Source organism: Nicotiana sylvestris, chromosome 4 (assembly GCF_000393655.2).
Source record: "Nicotiana sylvestris chromosome 4, ASM39365v2, whole genome shotgun sequence".
NCBI lineage: Eukaryota > Viridiplantae > Streptophyta > Magnoliopsida > Solanales > Solanaceae > Nicotiana > Nicotiana sylvestris.
Genome location: NC_091060.1, coordinates 157,707,962 through 157,728,553, shown reverse-complemented (window position 1 = coordinate 157,728,553; position 20,592 = coordinate 157,707,962). Strand labels below are relative to the sequence as shown.

General features: G+C 40.2%; 1 protein-coding gene across 1 annotated transcript; it reads left to right on the top strand.

Moving 5' to 3' along the window:
* The first annotated feature begins 1,658 nt into the window (after nucleotides 1-1,658).
* On the top strand, nucleotides 1,659-3,864 carry LOC138890400 (uncharacterized). Its single transcript, XM_070173783.1, has 2 exons — nucleotides 1,659-2,754; nucleotides 3,101-3,864. Exons 1-2 carry the CDS (start codon nucleotides 1,659-1,661, stop codon nucleotides 3,862-3,864), a joined length of 1,860 nt encoding a protein of 619 aa, XP_070029884.1.
* The last annotated feature ends 16,728 nt before the right edge of the window (nucleotides 3,865-20,592 follow it).

Genomic DNA, 20,592 nt, shown 5'->3' with positions numbered 1-20,592 from the left:
AGTGCTATATTGCTTAAATAGATTGAGGTGCGGACATTCCGGAACATTATAGGATTAAGGACAGCTCGGTTGAGGTATGTATGGCTAAAACCTCGTCTTTTAGAAATTGAGCTTCATCGGTGATTGTGTGGGCATGGCAAGATTAAAGTTGAGTTGTTGCATTGCTTGTTTGTTTTACATGAGTTGGTGTTGTAACCTTATGTGTGTGAAAAATGTGTCCCAACATAATCAACGTACTATCTTGACAGCTTGAAAGGGGCAAAGGTATGAATTATGTATTGGAAATGTTTAGACCTTAAATTGAGATTGCAGCTGAATATATTATGCTATCTATGCGAAATCTTATCTATGTTTACAATTTAAATTGCTCTTGTGTGCACCTACTGTCCTAACTGGCAAAGCTAATATTGAAAATTGGGAACGATGTAAAATACAGCCTAATGCCAAGAATGATTTGATAAGTCGTGGCCCTAAGTGCCTATGAAATGATATATGAGAAATGAATTGATTTATGAGAAGGGAACAATGCCTTGATGAGGCGACCTAGCTGATCGGGTCGAGATTGGACTCCGCTCAAGATAGCGGTGGTATTGGAAAGGTATTGTGAATGAATTTTGGAAAAGAAGGAAAATGAGATCGTGATTGAAGCATATGTCTCAAATGAGGCAACCTAGCCGATCGGGTCGAGATCAGACTCCGCTCAAGATAGCGGTGGTATTGTGAACAAATAATGAATGGTGTGAAATGCCCCAAACTAAAAGCTATGGGAAAATGATGTGAAGTTGTATGATTCTTTTATTTGATAATGTGGTGATCGTTTAAAGTTTTGAGTTATACTTGTGATTTCTTATTCTTGTATGAAAGTTCTTTCTAAGTCGATAGTGTTTAGTTATACATACTAGTACTATTCCATGGTACTAACGTCCCTTTTGCCGGGGGCGCTACATTTTTAAATGAATGTAGGTGGCTCCATAGCGGATAATGCCGATCGTGCGTAGCGGAGCATCCTCTTCTCAAACTCTTGGTGAGCCCCTTCCTCCTTCGAGGGGTTTTGTGACATGCCTTTTGTTATAGATGTCTATTTTGAGGTATAGCCGGGGCCTTATCGCCGGCGTTGTTATCGCTGTCTTGGGTATCCTTAGAGGCTCCGTAGACATATGTGTGGGTAGTGTACGGGCGTTGGATGGGTCTATGAACTATGATGTAATTCAAATTCTCGTTTTGCTAAAGTGTAATTGTATGTAATCTTAGGAACTTAATTACGGATTAATGTTGTGATTTAAAATGAACAAACTTCGTAGAATGCACTATCTTTCCTCGTCTAAGCAAATGAATGAAAGCATGGTTTCCTTATTCGTATCAAGTTGGGTAGGAAGTGTTTGATAAGGCTTGCTAAGTTGGGTTTACTCGATTGAACGCCGGTCGCGCCTCCCAAAGTTGGGGCATGGCAAACTTGGTATCAGAGCCTAATGTTTTAAAGTGTCCTAGGATATCTCGGAGCCGTGTCTGGTAGAGTCCTTCTTATCGGTATGAAGTCGACCACATCTGTAAGTTGGGGGCTATTTGGGCATTTAGGAATAACTCCCTTCTTTGATATTCTGGATCATTCGGCAAAACTGTTCCCTCTCTAATTAAGTGCGTTGTACTATTTTCAGTATATGGCACCTAAGAAGAAAGCGAGAATTGGTCAGGAAGCCAATGCTAATGCCACCTCAGGAGTGGCTGATGATTCCCTAATTGATGATGCGGGTGAGGGTAGCCACCCTGCTGTTGCTCTACCGGATTCTTCTACTCCGGAGCAGACTACCCCAGTTCCTACACCTGTGGAGGGTACCACTATCCCTCCCGTTGATACCTTTGTCCCGACTCTAGCTCCAGTTTCCAGTTCTGGTATTTCTTATGGGGATCTTAGAGGAGCCATTCAGATGTTAACCCAGCTAGTGGCCTCTCAGGCCCAGAGGTCAAATGTTGCGCCCAGTTCATCCAGCCAGAAAAGGGATTCTACTAGTTCTAGGGTGAACAGATTTCTTCAGTTAGACCCTCCAGTGTTTACGGGTGCCAATCCAGAAGAAGACCCTCGGGATTTTATTGATGAGATGCACAAGACCCTCAGGGTTATGCGTGCGATTGAGACAGAGGGAGTAGAGTTGGCTGCCTGCCGTCTAAAAGGGGTGGCCCATTCATGGTTTGAATTGTGGGAAGATTCCCGTGGGGAGGGGAGCTCTTCGGCAAGGTGGAGCGAGTTTGCTAATGCCTTCATTGATCATTTCCTGCCCGCTGAGACAAGGGCAGCCCAGGCAGCAGAATTTGAGAATTTGAGGCAAGGTAACATAAGCGTGTGGGGGTACCACATGGAGTTTGCTCACTTGTCCAAGTATGCCATTCATATGTTGCCCACAGTGCAAGCCAGGGTGTATCAATTTGTTCAAGGCCTTAATTCTTTGACAATTAATGAGGCTTCTACGACTGCATTAAATTCTGACATGAATTATGGGAAGATAGTAGCATTTGCTCAGGCCACAGAGAACCGTAAATTGAAGAACAGAATGGAGAGAGAGGGTAATAGCAAGGCCCGGTCTATGAGCAACATGGGAGAGTCACTAAGTGGGGGAAGATCAGCTTTCAGGGGAGGATCATCAGGGCCTTCCCAATCTGTTGCACAGTCTTCAGCCAGTGCACCGCCATCATGGCCCAACCAGCAGCAGTGGAGTCATTTTAGGCCCGGTCAGGGCAACAGGGAATTCCATCAGCGAGGTCGGTCAGGAGAGAGGTTCTAGCACCAGCAGAGGTCCCTGTGCCTCAGGTGCGGGAAGATTCACTCGGGAATTTTCTATATGGAGTTACCTATATATTGTGGATGTGGGATGAGGTTCATATTCAGAGACATTGTCGTGTACCTCGCCGGGGAGCGGGTAGGGGCACAACTCAGCCATCTAGTCTAGCAGCTGCTACATCCTCAGCCCTCTCTCCAACTCGAGGTACCCCAGCACCCGTAGGGCGTGGTGCAGCTAGGGGTGGTGCGCAGAGTTCAGGAGGACCCAACCAGTTTTATGCTAGAGTGGTTGCCAGATTGTCGAGGCTTCTCCAGATGTTGTTACAGGTATTCTGACTTTCCAATCTCATGATGTGTATGCACTTATTGACGCTGGTTCCACGTTGTCCTATGTTACCCCTTTTATTGCTATGGGATTCAGGATAGAGCCGGATCAGCTTTATGAGCCCTTTTTTGTGTCTACCCAAGTTGGTAAGTCTATTACAGCTGCTCGGATCTATAGGGGATGTGTTGTTAAGGTACGGGGTAGGGATACCGTGGACGATCTTATTGATTTAGGGATGGTCGACTTTGATGTAATAATGGGAATGGATTGGCTTTATTCATGCTTTGCCAAACTTGATTGTCGGACTAGAACCATTAGGCTTGAATTTCCTCATGAGCCCGTTATTGAACGGAAGGGAGATAATGTAGTGCCTAGAGGTCGGTTTATTTTCTATCTTAAGGCCGCGAAGATGATCAAGAAGGGATGTATCTATTATCTAGTTCGGGTCACGGACACCAATGCCGAGGTGCTTAACCTTGAGTTTGTACCAGTGGTGAATGAATTTCTGGATGTCTTTCCAGATGAACTCCCTGGGATTCCATCGGATAGGGAGACTGATTTTGGGATCGATGTGATACCAAGAACACAACCTATATCCATTCCACCTTACAGAATGGCACCGGCAGAATTGAAAGAGCTAAAGGAACAATTGAAGGATTTGCTAGAGAAGGGTTTCATCCGGCCGAGTGTGTCGCCATGGGGCGCACCGGTCTTGTTTGTAAGAAAGAAATATGGATCGCTGCGGATGTGTATTTACTACCGGTAACTCAACTAGGTCACAATCAAAAACAAATATCCTCTGCCAAGAATAGATGATTTATTTAATCAATTGTAAGGTTCTACATGTTTCTCAAAGATTGACTTGCGGTCTGGGTACCATCAATTGAAGATAAGGGAGCAAGATATTCCAAAAACAACCTTCAAAACTCGGTATGGGCACTTTGAATTTATGGTAATGTCTTTTGGGCTAACAAATGCCCCGGCAGATTTCATGGATCTTATGAATCGAGTCTTCAAGCCCTTTCTAGACTCCTTAGTGATAGTGTTTATTGATGATATCCTTGTGTATTCCCGAAGTCGGGAGGACCATGCTGCCCATCTCAGGGCAGTTTTGCAGACTCTTCAGGAACCTCAATTGTATGCAAAGTTTTCGAAATGTGAATTCTGGCTTGAATCTGTCGCGTTCTTGGGCAATGTCATTTCCAGGGAAGGAATTCTAGTTGATCCTCAAACGATCGCAGCAGTGAAGAATTGGCCTAGACCTACCACTCCAACTGAGATTCGCAGTTTCTTAGGCTTAGCTGGGTACTGCAGGAGGTTTATGGAGGGGTTTTCTACTCTTGCCTCTCCATTGACTAAATTGACACAGAAAGTAGTTAAATTCCAATGGTCCGATGCTTGTGAAAAGAGTTTCCGAGAATTGAAGTCAAGATTAACAACAACACCGGTGTTAGCCTTGCCAGAGGGTGCAGAGGGGTTTGTAGTGTATTGCGATGCTTCGAGAGTCGGGCTTGGGTGTGTGTTAATGCAACACAACAAGGTTATAGCCTATGCTTCTAGGCAACTCAAGAATCATGAGAAGAATTATCCAACCCATGACTTAGAGCTGGAAGCAGTGGTGTTTGCGCTAAAAATTTGGCGACATTATTTGTATGGGGTCCATGTGGATGTATTTACAGATTATAAGAGCCTTCAATATATTTTCAAGCAGAAAGAGTTGAATCTGAGGCAAAGAAGATGGCTAGAGTTACTAAAAGACTATGACATTGATATTCTCTATCACCCGAGAAAGGCTAATGTTGTGGCAGATGCACTTAGTCGAAAATCCACAGGAAGTCTAGCTCATTTGGAGGCCCATCAAAGGCTGTTAGCTAGGGAGGTTCACCAGTTGGCTGGTTGGAGTTCTCCTTGCGGACTCTAATGACGGAGGGGTAATTGTGCAGAATAGGGCTGAATCATCACTTGTGGCAGAGGTAAAAGAGAAGCAATTCGTGGATCCGTTGTTAGCACAACTGAAAGAGGGGATTTTCAAACACAATACCACAGATTTTTCCTTTGGCATGAATTATGGTACCCTACGGTACCAAGACCGCCTATGTGTTCCTGATATTGACGGTCTTCGGGATAGGATCATGGCAAATGCTCATACTTCCAGGTATTTCGTGCACCCAGGTTCCACGAAAATGTATCATAATCTCACGAAAATTTATTGGTGGAATAACATGAAGAAAGATGTAGCGGACTTTGTGGTAAAATGTCCGAATTGTCAGCAAGTAAGGGCCAAACACCAAAGGCCCGGTGGATTGGCTCAAAGCATAGAAATTCCAATGTGGAAATGGGAGATGATCAACATGGATTTTGTGGTAGGGTTACCATTCACTCCGCGCAAGTTCGACTCAATTTGGGTGATTGTTGATCGACTCACAAAGTCAGCACACTTCCTGTCAGTCAAATCTACCGACACAGTGGAACGATGTGCTTAGTTGTATATCAAAGAAATAGTTAGGTTACATGGCACTCCAGTCTCAATCATTTCAGATCGAGGGGCTTAGTTCACAACCAACTTTTGGAAGAAGTTTCAGCAAGGTTTGGGTACACAGGTAAATCTTAGCATAGCTTTTCATCCACAAACCGATGGGCAAGCAGAGCGGACTATTCAGACACTTAAGGACATGTTGCGTGCTTGTACTCTTGATTTCAAGGGTAGTTGGGATGACCATTAGCCACTCATAGAATTTGCTTACAATAATAGCTTCCATGCTAGTATCCAAATGGCACCATTTGAGGCACTGTATGGTAGGAGATGTAGGTCTCCAATTAGGTGGTTCGAGGTCGGAGAAACGGAATTGATAGGGCCGGACCTCATGCACCAGGCCATGGAAAAAGTCAAGATTATTAAGGAGAGGTTGAAAACTACTCAAAGTCGCCAAAAGTCTTACTCGGATGTTCATCACAGAGATTTGGAGTTCAAAGAAGATGATTGGATATTTTTGAAGGTTTCCCCTATGAAGGGTATCATGCGATTTGGAAAGAAGGGAAAATTGAGTCCGAGGTATGTCGGACCATACAAAATCATTCAGAGGATTGGTCAGGTGTCATACAAGCTCGAGCTGCCACCTGAAATGTCATTAGTACACCCGGTCTTTCATGTGTCCATGTTGAGGAAGGTAGTATGAGATCCGTTCACTATTGTACCAGTTGGAACTATTCAGGTAAATGAAGAACTGTCATATGAAGAAGTTCCAGTTGCCAGTCTTGATAGGCAGGTTCGGAAATTGAGAAATAAGGAAATTGCATCCGTGAAAGTATTATGGTGGAACCAGCAAGTTGAGGAAGCCACTTGGGAAGCTGAGGATGAAATAAAAAGGAAGTATCCACATTTGTTTGAATAGTCATGTAATAGTTTTTATGCATTTAGCTCCTATGAAATCTCTTATCTTTAGACTTGATCTATGTAAAACTGTCCCCTTTTTGGTAAAATGTTGCCTATACGGCCATGGTTGACGATTGTACAAGTTATGTTACATTTATGAAATATGGTTATGCTATTAGGATATGTTCTGGGGCTCTCTGACAGGTGGATAAGGCCTAGATACAAAGGAAACTCTAGCGAAATTTTCGAAAATTCAGGGAGTTGACCAAATTTGGAGACTAATAGTATGTAAGTAGTAGGTTGCATAGAGATCGCTAATAAGCAAACCTCGATCCTCATTCGAGGACGAATGATCTTAAGTAGGGGAAGACGTGAGGCCCCGTGAAAAACTTCCACCCTAAACCCAAAAGCTCGTAGTGGCAATTAGGTTCGGACCTTTTTGGACTGATCTATGATATAAAAAGTCAAGAAATAATATTTTCCAGAAAATGCGATTCTGTGGTCGAGAATGCGGTTGCATATCAGGTATGCGGACCGCATAATTGCCGCAAAGTGAGTCATTGTTTTGGTCAAATTTTAGGTCAACTATGCGGTCAAGTATGCGATCGCATAACCTATAAGCGGACCGCATAGTCGTCGCATATTCCATTGGGATTTTGTGAGGGGAAGTTCTGCGGTGCATTATGAGACCGCAGAACGGGTATGTGGACTGCATTTTTACCGCATACCCAGGTAGTGTGTTCAGGTCTTGGGGAGCATTTTTGCGGTCCATTATGCGGACCACATGTCAGCTTTGCGATCGCAAATCTGACTCGGGGCTCCAATCTTCTAAATTTTAAACCCGACCCCCTATCGTTATATACGGTGTAATAGCTCATTTGAGCTTGTTTTTTTTGATGCTTTTAGACAGAGAGAGAGAGGGTCTTAGAGAGGGGAAGTGACTTTCATCAATATTGATCCAAAAATCCTTGTTGAATCATTGAAGATAATCAAGTGAGGGACCTAAACCTTCATCCCAAGAGGTAAGGCTTCAACACCTTAGCTCTCATTTTTACACATAGCTACAAAGGGTCATTAGTGAGGTAATTCATGGGGATAAGGGGGTTTGCATTACATGCATATGTTCTTGAAGAGTATGAGGAATTATATAAGAGGAGGCATAGGTAATGGGCTAGTGTAATCTTGCATAAAAAGAACCCTAAGGCCCTAATGAACACTAATTGCTCGGTAAAATGCTCAATTGAGCTTAGATTATGATCTTTTCTTGATTATGAGTTAAATAGTGCTGTATTGCTTAAATAGATTGAGGTGCGAACATTCCGAAACGTTATAGGATTAAGGAAAGCTCGGTTGAGATATGTATGGCGAAAACCCCGTCCTTAAGAAATTGAGCTTCATCGGTGATTGTGTGAGCATAACAAGATTAAAGTTGAATTGTTGCTATTGATACCCAATTTTTCTCTAAATATTTTTTACACTTAAAATACTTTCAAAATAACATATATGTGCATACATAAGCATGCCCAAGTATTTTGGTATTTTTCCCAAATTTCTAAAGACTTTCAAAACCAATTTATTGTCTACTTTAGCAGTGCAAAATTCAATAATTATTCATTTTGGTGAATAATTTATTTATTTCTCATATTTACACCAAAATATAATTAAGGTGATTTTTTGCATATTTTTACAAATTTATTTGATATTTAAAAGCTAAATTGCATGTAATTGCAATTATAACCTATTTTACAATTAACAACATTTCATTATTATTAAATTATTTACAGTATTTTTAAATTAATACTTATACCTTATTAATTAGTTTAATGCTTTTAATCTGTTTTAAAAATCTTATTTTATATAAAATAAAAAGGAAGAAATGACCGTTTAACATTTAGCCTCATTTATTTCAATTATAGCCCCTTTTATATTTCAATTTTAACCACCATTTGACCCAACCCATAACCCAATCTAAATGACCCTAACCGATTCCCACCTACCCTTCCAAATCTGGAGCGTTGATCATTCAAGATCAACGGCCATAACCCACCCTTCCATAATTAAACCAAACGACCTACCCCAATTCCTTCATTTCCCACCTGACCCACCGCCTTTGAATCCCAAACGCTCTTAGATTCTCTCAAGGCTCTTCGAAACCCTAGCCTCCTCCCACCTTGTTCCACTATGTTTTCGCCGGAGTCCATGGCTTCTCAGGCCATGAACAACCTATACTCACCTCCTCCGGCTCTTGCATGCCTGATGCTCGAAGGTTCGAGGCCAGACCTCGAAGGTCTTCACCAATTCAAAGATTCTGGCCATCTCCGGCCTTGCTCCGGCATATTCAAGACTCAGGAGACTGATTCTTGACCTTTCCGACTCAAGATCAGACCAGTTTCCAAGCCTTTCTCATTTCTAGGGTTTTTCCGAAACCCTAAGCTATTCGAGGTTCTTTTTCTGTTTGTTTGCTTAGATCTATGTTGTATCTATGCTTTATTTGACATTTTAAAAGGTCTTCCCCAGATTTTCTTTTTAAAATCGTTTACCTTCGATTTAGGGTTTCTGAAAGGTTTTTCAAAAAAAAGCATCTTTCTGATTCTTTCTGTTTTTTCTTTACGTGTGTTTGTATGACCTCTTTTACTATGCATGTACTATTCTTCCACTTTCTTTTTCTACTATACATGTTACTCCAGTACTCACATGTTAATCCGTGTTATGTTTTCCTTACTCTTTTACTATATATGATTACCGTTGAGTTCTTTGATTTTTGCTTTACTGAACTCTGTTTGTGTTCTTGCTAAGCATGTTTCATCTACTTTTGTTTAAGTTTGTATCCTCTCTTCTCTTCTGAACTTGCTTAAGCCCCGACTTTTCTAAAAAATGTTCTCTTATGCTCTTAAATCGGTTTTCTTGCTTTGCGTTTCAAACCTGCTATCATCCCTGTTTCAATGACTTGCTTTCTCACTTTCATGTCGGATTCAATTTTGAAACTCTAGGATTCGGGGGTTTCCTTTGACGATTTTGATTTTTTGTGTTCGAGTTGAGGCTCCACTCTGGGACCCTGAACTCTCAGACTTGCTATGAGTCTGCAAATTGAACCTGTATCTCGTTGCTTATGATTCTGGACTTCTCTTCAATTAAACCCTCTTCTAAATAATTTGACAGCCTCTTCTTGATTCACATATTTTTGTGCTTTATATATGAGAACTCTGCTTTCAAAGGTTTTTACTAACTCATTGATTGATTCTGAAATCCTCTAATGGGGTTTGATTAATTGTCACTGATTTTCTTTGTTTGAACCTCCTTTACCTTTTCTTGACTTGGTTCATTTGAATTGAGCTTGTAATTCTGATTTCTTGGCTATTAATTGATTTTCTTTCCTTAAATGTTACAGCCATGTACTGTCAAGACCCTGTCCTTAAATAGACTTTATGTATTTACCCCTTTTGTGCTACTTTGAAAAGGCTTTAATCAAAATTCTTTCCTTAGTTATCTTCTACCCGTTTGAGATCAAATCCCTTAACTGAAGGGAAATTCTATGTGATTGATGGTAAACTATTTTCTTACCTTTCTTACTTGCTTCTCTGTACTATAAAAGGGACTACCCTTCCACATTTTTGACACACAGACACACACTGAAATACACACGAACAAAAACACTTTCTTGAAATACTATTTTAAATTCGGCTTTGCTTGAGATCTTTTGGAACTACTGTTTACAACTTGGTTCTCTCAAGGTTTCTTTTGCTTACTTATTTTCTTTGAAACTGGTATGTCCTTTATTTAATTTTCTGCCTCACCCTTATGTGCTTTAGACTGTTGTTTACTCTACTGCCTACGTTCAGTAATTTGTGTTAAATATTTTCCTTCCTTGATTTTATTTCTGTTATGAATCCTCTACCCTTATCCCCTTCTATGTGCCGAGTTAAGTTCTTGGCCTGACAGTATCCTAATTACTGTCCAGGCCTTGGCTTGATCCACAATGGATATTAACTCTCAATGCTTGACCAGTAGGCTGGTCAGGGGTGTGCCAGCATCCTGATTACTAGGCATGACCACTAGCTTGCCTTGTCTCTCTTTGATTCCCTTCCCCCCTTGTGCACTTACACCTATTCCTAGAATCTTAAGTTCTGCCCCTCTCCCTTGAGCCTTGCTTTGGGGCCTTGAGTTCCCTCCGAACTTGGACATCTGAGAGCTGGCATTTTCACACTTCACTATAATCTAAATCTGCAATATATTTGGGGTGTAAGCACTGCTTGGAGTTCTTGAAACTCCTTGGATCTCTGAAACACCCCAGATAAGAGAAGGCTTTGGAAATCTGGATTTCGGAAATGGTTCAATTTCATATTGTTAGACACTAAGTCTAAATTAGGCTGCTCGGATGTAGTTGATGATTTCTGATGTACTTTTAATTTCTGTCTTGTTTTTATTGGCCTGTAATAATTTGTATAAACTCATGGGGATTTAGTGAAAAGGGAGGGGGTTACTTTATGCACAAAGGGTAGAGATCATGCCTATAGGATTTAATTTTTGATCTATGCAATCTCACAAGTAGAAACCATGCTTATAGGATCTAACTTTCTGATTTCTGCAACTATGCATATAGATACCATGCCTATGGGGATTTGCATTTCTGCATTTATAATGACATTAGGCAAACCGTTAGGTTTAACGATAAGACAGCATATAGATATCATGTTTGTAAGGCTGTTAACGTTTGAAAGGTATTAAAATCAGTAACTTCTAGAGATCATGCCTATAGGAACTTCAAATCGGAATTGTTTCACTCGTCTAAAACAGTACTGCCCCTTCTCGCTAAAACAAGCGACTTTCTGCACGTTTTCTGAACCCTTAAAACTTTTCTTGCAACCAAACCAGTGCATCTTTTCCTTCTTGATAAATATTCTCAAATCGGTGCATATTTTCTGAAAACTTACTGCTTTCCTGATAATTTGACAAACTTTTTTTTTTAAATTAATCTGAATTCACTTCTTTATACTTATCTGATAAACCTTTTGAATTAGTCTGCAATTCAGTTCTTTTGCTAAAACTCGGCAATGCTTTTTCTTAAACAAGTATGTTTTCTGAAACTCGTTTTAAACCATTTTCTTTGTATTAAGTCTGCAATCTTTTCTGAAACTTATCTTATTCTGCAACTCCTTTACAATCAGTAGTTCTGTCCCACATTTAAGGTAAAGTTGACTAATTAAAGTGGCTCAGTCTTTGACAACTGCATTCTAGTGAGCCATAATGTGGACTTCCTGTCTAAAAATATGAGTTAAATCGGTCCGTTTATCGCTTTGATTTTAAAGACCAAACCAGCACATGCGAGACATGCTAAACTCTATGGCTTATCTGATTTAAAGAGGTTTACTTGAGCCTTACTTGCTTATCTGCCTCCACTTTTACTTGTATTATGTGTTTTGATTGACGCCTTAGTATTTTGTCCTTTGAAACTCTCAAAAGGCCCTAAATCCCTTTCCCTTTAGGATTAGTAGTCCTAAATGCCTCCGGGATTGATAGGATTGGGACGGGTACTAGCATGCAATAAGTAACGAAACTCTCCGCGCTTTAATACCTTAACGGGGTGGGAAGGGTAGAATATGGATATGATGACCGGTGCGCTAATATCACATGCGACCCCTCTTCTGAGGAGTGATTGTTGGATATTGCATTGAAGTGATCCATATTAATTATAAACCTAGGACCCCCCTCCCTTTATGTGCCTTCATCTCTTCTTGTAAAACTATTCAAATCTTTTTTTTCATAAATTTTTCCCTCTCTACTTACCTTCAAAAGTTTTCAACCTAATTGCAATGTTATATGCGAGTCCTTATTTGAGCCTTGATTGTTTACTTGTAAAGTCACAATTGCAACATGGCCGAGACCACACTAGTGGATCTTGAGGGGTGCCTAACACCTTCCCCTCGAGATAATTTCTAGCCCTTACCCGAACTCTGGTTTTCCAACTCAAACTCTTCTAAAAAAGTGTCCTAATGCACTATAATCATTAGGTGGCGACTCTTCAAATTCCGAAACCCAATTCTCGAAAGGGAATAGAGTTGTCCTTCCCAATGTCGTATATTCAATTTCTGACCCCACGGTTAGAGAAAAGGGGGGGGGTATTTTCTCTAGTTATTTCTTCTACTTGTTCCTTCAAGTCTATAATAGAAACTACCATATTATCCCTCTATTGCTCTATGTTGCCAATTTCTTCAATTAAAGCATTTTTCTCATTAACGAGGCTGCGATAGGCATCAATCAACACATTTTCTAAGGACATCAATTTTTTCTTTGAGAAGTTTTCAAATTTCTTTGAACATTAAGGAAACTTATCTCATCTTCCTCCTTTTCCTCCTCATCATCATCATCATATTTGGCCATGAGTGCAAAGATTGACTCATATTCTGAATGAGGATAAGGGAATCTGTTAGAGATCGTTAGGGTTGGTGACGTGGTGAGATAAGGACGCGTGTGAGTGAACTCGCCTGAGTTTTTAGGCGAGTTAAGGTTGAATCGGCTGGTTTGAAGAAGAAGAACAGTGTTCCATCGTTGGGGTCTTTAGATTTAGGGTTTCTTTTGTTTGTTTTGTTTATAAGTGGGGCGGGTCGGGTCGAACCGTTGGTTAGGTGGTTTGGGGCGGGTTAATGAGAAGAAGGGGGGTTGGGCTTGATTCTATAAAGAAGAAGGGTTTGGGCTGGCATTGGGGTGGGTATAAAATAAAAATGGCCCAACACTGATTCTTCATTCTTCTTTTTTTCATTCTTTTCCCAAATTAATTCTTCTATTTTCAAACTTTTTTAATTAAATAAATTTTCAAATAAGAACTAAATAAAACTCAAACTAAATCCTAAATCAAATTAAGCCTACCACATTGAATTAATTAACTCTAACTAATAATTATCACAATTAATTAAAAGTAAATTAAAAGAAAATTACTCAAAATAAAAGTTCAAATTAAAAAGTGCAAATTAAACTATTTTTGTGATTTTTCAATTCTTATAAAATAACTAATTTACTACTTAATTCAAAAATGCAAAGTTAAATCCTAAGTGCAAATGCGACATATTTTGTATTTTCCTTTAATTAAATAAAATAAATATGCATAGACAAATGCAAACAATTATCGAAAATGCCACAAAATCCTCAAAAATTCCAAACAATGAAAAAAAATTATTTTGTTTGAACTTATGGGAGTAATTCATATAGGGCAAAAATCACGTGCTCACAGATGCCCCTCTTTGATCGAAAACACGAAGAGTTTTCGTGCAAAGATAAAGTGAGAGGATACGAGCAATTTTTTCCCGTTTGGTACTCCGCGGGAAGCATTTTTGAAAGATTTGACCGCACCCTGCTTCTGAGGTTGCCTACATATCCTTGGCTAAAAAGGAATCAGGTCAGTTTAGTTCGGGAATGTATGGTAGCTGGGACTACCATGAAGCTGTGATTTCACTGTGCTGCTGCTGCTTCTACTGCTTACTAAACCTCCTTATTACACCATATCAAAATAAAACAAAAAGCTATACTAGACTATGATCTATGGATTACAAAAGTCCTATGTATATCTTCAAACTTGACTTTGTGCTTCTTGTTGCCTTGTTGTTCTCCATTCTCTCGGAGACATCCGTTTGTTGCCATCTTGAATTGTAAACTGAGATGTTTTCCCCTTCTTCAGGTGGGTGCCTGACTGCTGAACTTGATATGTATTCCCATGCTATCCAGGTGGGTTCCTGACTTCAAAACGTGAATGTATTCCCATGTTATCCAGGCGGGCTCCTGACTTCAGCAAAATAGACAAACAAAGAAATTTTTTTACCCCAGTTTGGTGGCTGGGCACAGATGTAAGTGTAAGATGGATCACATTACCAAATATTAATGAGAACTTGAAAGCTAAAACTTAAATTGTACTCCCTTGTTCTCCAGGTGGGCTCCTGATTGCTGACTTGAAATGTGTTCCCTACTCTCCTGGCGGGTCCCTGACTGCTGAACTTGATATGTATTCCCATGCTATCCAGGTGGGTTCCTGACTTCAAAACGTGAATGTATTCCCATGTTATCCAGGCGGGCTCCTGACTTCAGCAAAATAGACAAACAAAGAAAATTTTCTGCCCCAGTTTGGTGGCTGGGCACATATGTAAGTGTAAGATGGATCACATTACCAAATATTAATGAGAACTTGAAAGCTAAAACTTAAATTGTACTCCCTTGTTCTCCAGGTGGGCTCCTGATTGCTGACTTGAAATGTGTTCCCTACTCTCCAGGCGGGTTCCTGACTGCTGAACTTGAAATGTATTCCCTGCTCTCCAGGCGGGCTCCTGACTGCTGAACTTGAAATGTATTCCCTGCTCTCCAGGCGGGCTCCTGATTTCAAAACTTGAAATGTATTCCCTGCTCTGCAGGCGGGCTCCTGACTTCAAAATAAACAAAGCAAAGAATTTGAAGGCTAAAATTTAAATTGTACTCCCTTGTTCTTCAGGCGGGCTCCTGACTGCTACGCTTGAATGTATTCCCTGCTCTCCAGGCAGGCTCCTGATTGCGGAACTTGAACTACTTCTCCCTGTTCTCCAAGCGAGTACCTGATTTCAACAAAATAGACAAAAACAAAGAAAATTTTTCTGCCCCAGTTTGGTAATTGGGCACATATGTGAGGGTTAAACTAGATCACATTACCAAATATTACTAAGAATTTGAAAGCTAGGTCTCATTATGCAGGGGGGTCCTGACGACTCTTAACAAAACATCAATTTTAAATCTAAGTTATATCTTCTACAGGTGTGACTTCTACTAAATCTTGCTATCTAAGAGAATCTTTAAACTACTCCCCATTATCCATGAGGGTCCTGAAAATCAAAGATCAAATTTTATCTTAAGGGTGACAACTTTCATGGCTGAATTATCCTACCCTACAGCAGAGTTTACGCTAAATGTTGTTATCTAATCGAAATCTTAAAACTAAGTCCCATTATTCATGAGGGTCCTGAAAACTCGTAATTAAATCCTATCTCGAACATGCAAACTTCTAAACCAACTTATATTCTTTTGGGATATATTTATGCTAGATTATGCTATTTTCTGAACTTTAAACTAGGTCCCATTTTCCAGGAGGGTCCTGAAAGTTTACGGTCAAACCTGTTTGGTGACTGTCTTTCTCCACGGAGGGTTTCTCTGAAACAAACGAGTTTTCTGCCCCTGTTTCAAATCAAAGAAAAATCTTGTCAGCTTAAAAATATGGTGGTTGGTTTGTGGCCTTGACTTTGAGGACGGTTGCTCCTTCACTTCTCATGATAACTGATTTCCCCTCGAGGACCTTGCTTACTTATGGACTAGCCACTTTCTCTGCCATCCTTATCACAGAAAATGCCCCTTCTCCGTTCAGACCCAATTCCTTCTATCTGTTGCACTGCTCATGAACCGACATTTACCAACCTTTGTGTTTTACCGAAAATACCTTTGATCTGTCCACCTAACACCCTCCATCTGTTGCATCGTGCTCTTGTGTTGACGTTTACTGCACCTTTGTGTTTCTCATGAATTCCAAAGCACGACAATTGCCACCCACTCATCGCGAATGTTGTTTTTCTTGACTTATACCACTGGCCCTTGCCTTGAGGTCTGTTGCTCCTTCACTTGCCACAATAACTTTGATTTCTGCTCGGTGGACCCCGCTTGTCACTGATTAAACACCTTTTGTCGATCTTACCACAGAAAATACCTTTGATCCGTTTATCAAACCCCTCCATCTTGTTGCATTGTTTATGAATTTATATGTACCAAACCGTCGTGTTTCACCGAAAATAACTTTGATCCTTTCACCTAACACCCTCCATCTATTGCATTATTCCTGAATTGATGTGTACCAAACCTTTGTATTTCATAAGGATCCCAAAGCATGTTGATTATTACCAGCTCAATGCGCTTGTTGTTCTTTCCTGACTTATGACACTTTGATGTACTGGCCAGATCCCGTTTTGTGCAATTGAAAAGCTGGTGGCAAATTTTGAAGTCATTTCTCACTTGTTCTGACCAAATAGACTCGAAACGAGGAGGTAAACAAGACAAAAGGAACATAGTAAAGGACAAGGGAAAGAGATGATTCCTAACAAGAAAACTACAGAGTAGAAACCTATCAGGTATGGATACCAACTCTAATGACCATGACATGCACATGCTGATTAAGTGGCCTAATCTGTCAAACAAATCTGATGTTCAACTCTTGTTATACTCCTGAACTGTGAAACTGGCTTCAATGCTCCAATCATCCGATCTGATTCACAATCCTTATTCGACTTGTAGTGCCCGAAGGGTTTTCACCATCAAGCTTCTCTCATTTTGTTCTTTCTCTCAACTTACCGTCGCCTTACGGTGCCCATGAGGGTTTTCACCAATAAGACTCTCTCATTTTCATTATTTTTTTGCTTGGACCAGAGTGTTGCCCTTGATATGAATTACCTCTCCTTGCTTGACTCGGCATTCCTCGAAGACTGATCGGAAGGTCTTTCTTTGGACCATAACGTGGCTTTTGGATAGGGTTAAAAAAGAAAGGACATCAAAGGCTCAAAACAATTCACATGGGTTCAACATTACAACTTTCGGAACCAAATTTTCTTACACCAACCACGACTTCTGCCCCAATTTCTTGCTTGGGGGCTTTTGGATTTTGTTTGATGAGACCGAACCATGAGGCTGCCTACGTATCCTTAAAAGGAATCAGGTCGAACGTAGTTCATGACATAGGAATTACTTTGTTGCTGTGATTTTCTCTTTTCTTTCTCTTTTTTTTTTGTTTTCCTTCTTTTTCTTTCCTTTTTTTCTTTTCTCTTTTCTCTTTTCTTTTCTTTTCTTTCTCTTTCTTTTCTCTTTTCATTTTTCTTCTCCTTTTCCTTTCTTGTTGATTCTTTCTTTTTCTTTTCACTTTCTTATCCTCCGCACTTGCGTTTCTGAATTGTGTCGTTGATTACGAAAGAGGGGTATGAAAGAAAAATAAATAAGGCTCAAAAGGGGTGACGAGGTATAAAGTGTTTAGATAGCATAACAAAATGCCTTCGTCATTCCAACCTTCAAACCATACCAAATACAAACAACACAATTAAACAAACCAAGGAAAACATTCGTAACATCTTTTGGTTGCGCCAGACTTGATGACCGCACCCACACATTCGCCTTCTACATTTGTTATATCCAAAGCACCATTGGACAACACTCTCACTATCATTACCACAAACGGCCCCCTACAAATTTGGGGCAAACTTGCTTTTATCTTCAAATTGATGCGGCAAGATGCATTTCAATAGGGGTTCTTTAAGTTCTATCTGCCCCAGTTTCACACAATTCGGGCTTGAAGTGATGTCAACATGCCTTTACTTATTTCCCTCAAATATCCCTATCATCTTCAAAATTGTTTCATTTATTGCTTCTGTGAGCACGTGATTTTTGTTTTCGCACGACAATCGCTCCAAAAAGAAATAAAAAAATATAATTGGCCCTGCTGTACAATTTCGGATTTCTGTGCGGCACCTTGTTGATTTATTTGTGACTTTGGCCCATTTTTATTTATATACTTTATTAAAATGAAATTCAAAAAAATATATGTGTCCTGCATAATTCAAACCGTAATCCGGTCGTTAAATAGAAAATCATGAATAGGCATTTTCGTCCGTTGATTTTATTTGGTTTGACTTTACCTGTTTTGAAATATTTTAGTGTGTGTGCAAATAATTGTATTGAGTGTGTATTTAATTTTAATTTGATTTTTTGGCTTAGTTTTGTTTTTAAAAAAAAAAAGGGGGGGCCTTGCCTTTCCGGATTTGGGCCAATTTATTAAAATTGGCCCAAACAAATAATGCCCAAACGGACAGCCCAAGCCACCAGTCCAAACAGCCCACCCCCCAGGCCATAAAACGACGTAGTTTAACACCAAAACTACGTCGTTTCGATGCCAACCCATCACAACCGTTTAAACCAAGCCGATCCAACGGTCCGGATCTTTCACCCGTAACCCCACTACCCGACCCGTTACCCGAACCAATTCTGACCCCTACTAAGCCAAACGACGACGTTTCGTTTAAACCTTCAGATCCAAGCCGTCCATCTCGTCTCATCCAACGGTTGAAATCAATCCCCCCATTCCATATATAAGCCTCCTACCACACCCTGCCCCCTATCCAATACCCCAGCTTCCGTCTTCACCTCCTTCCCCACGAAACCCTAGCCGCCCCCTTATCCCTCGCCATTAATCCCGGCGGCATGAACGCCGATGACCTCCGCCTGAACACCATAGAACCCCCTCACCGCCCTGAACATCGATCTGTTGGCCGTTTAGTTCGAATCCCTTCCCACCTTCTCGAATCTTCATTTGAAGATTCGAGTCGGAACCCGAGTTACACCAATCGACCTCAACTTCGCACCAGACAGTCCCCAGACCCCCCTCGTGACCAAACCATGCTTGGTTTGGTCCGAATCTGACCAGGGAAGCACGAATCCCGGATCTAATTTTTGGAACTTTGAAGGTCTTCGTCGATGGTCCGTGTTTTGTTCAAACTAAAAGATTAAGGTCTAATGGACCTTAATCGAAGTGTTTCTCATCTGAGAAACACTTCGATTAAAGCCCGTTCAGCCTTAAGAAAGGTCTGTCCGAATCCGAGTTAAGGCTTTTGATTTTTCAAGATTTGAGGTGAGTTTTGATTCTCTTTGCTTATTTATGTTAGTCCATGTTCGTTTAAAAGATTTGTTCTGGTTTTGTTTTTAATCTGTGTTTTGAGTTTTATCAACTGTTGTTTGATTGAGTCTTTCTTCTAATTGTTCTGATAATTTGTATGTATGTATTTGTTGTGCAATTAATTGGTTTTCAAATGTGAACTGACCAACTGATTCCTCCCATGTAATTTTGCGTAGTCAGTACAATTCGAATCATGTGTTCGATACTGTTAAATGTCTGACTTTGGTCTCGATTGTACGAGTTATAACTAGTATAGTCGAGTCGACATATGTCGTCAATTAGTTTCAGATGTTTGAACAATATACAAATTGATTTGCTCCTGTTTAGCATTGTATGAATCAGTTGGGAATTGAATTTAGCTACTTATAGTTGTTAATCTGAATCAGAAGTGTAAAGGGTTTGATTTTGTTTAAGTTGCAGTCAGAATTGGAGGGCATGTGCACTTGTGCACAACATGTGCATAAAGGCTTTTGTTTGATTTAAAAATGTTTTGACAGCATATGCTGTCAGATACATCCTGCTGCCCACACCCTACTTTAGTTTCAGAAATAATAAACATTACAAAAGTAAGCCTGCCAAGGGAATATGATGGGGTTTTGGTTAATACTTAAATGACTAAGTGGAACTGAAAAGAGGGCAGTACATGAGGGGGTTTCTGTTGGTCTAAACAGGCTGTAAAAGGGGTAATGTGAAAGCTTATAAAAGGGAGGACATACAGAGATAAAGGAGAGAATGGAAAAAAGGATAGAGAGGGAGGAAAAAATACACTGTGAGAGAAAGCTTGAAATTCATACATTGTGAGGATCTAAAAATAGAGAAAAGAAAAAAAAAGAAAGAGTTGGCAGGAATAGAAAGAGAGCAAGAAAGAGATAAAAACAGATTAAGAAATCAAAAACTTGGTCTTGTTTGTCTGAAGTTCATCTATTGTCAATACGTTAGGCAGTGTTCCTTCTTCTAAATTTCAATCGAGATTATTGTTGGTGTTTTGTTGCATTTGGTATATTCCGGAATTGGGATTGTCTGGAGTATCACACTGTGGGCTGTTTCATTTGGTTGTTTCTTCTTCAACTCTAGTTCCATCTCGTAACAGAATCCTTTCTGTTGTGCTGTTCTGATTACTGCTGCTATCTTGCTCACTATTGCTGCTGCATTTCTGTCCTGCTGCTACTGTTAATTCTGTTTTTTGCTGCTGCTGATTCCCCCATCTTCTTCTCCTTCTCCTTTGCATTTTCAGCATTTTCAGGTACACATTTCAAGTCCCATATCGATGTAATTGAAACAGTTTGAAAGCATGAAATGAAAAGGTTGAAGAAGTTCAAGTATTTGCTGTAATATTCATAGTACATTAACAAGCCTGTGAAAATTGATTAGTTTATAATTCAACAGTTCGAAAGTATGTACTGATATTCGAC

What these genes read in the sequence shown, in the direction of transcription:
- LOC138890400 (XM_070173783.1), top strand. Translation starts at nt 1,659, where the DNA reads ATGGCACCTAAGAAGAAAGCGAGAATTGGTCAGGAAGCCAATGCTAAT. An exon ending in CAGGGAATTCCATCAGCGAG is followed by an intron (nt 2,755 to 3,100) that starts GTCGGTCAGGAG and finishes ATGTTGTTACAG; the next exon opens with GTATTCTGACTTTCCAATCT.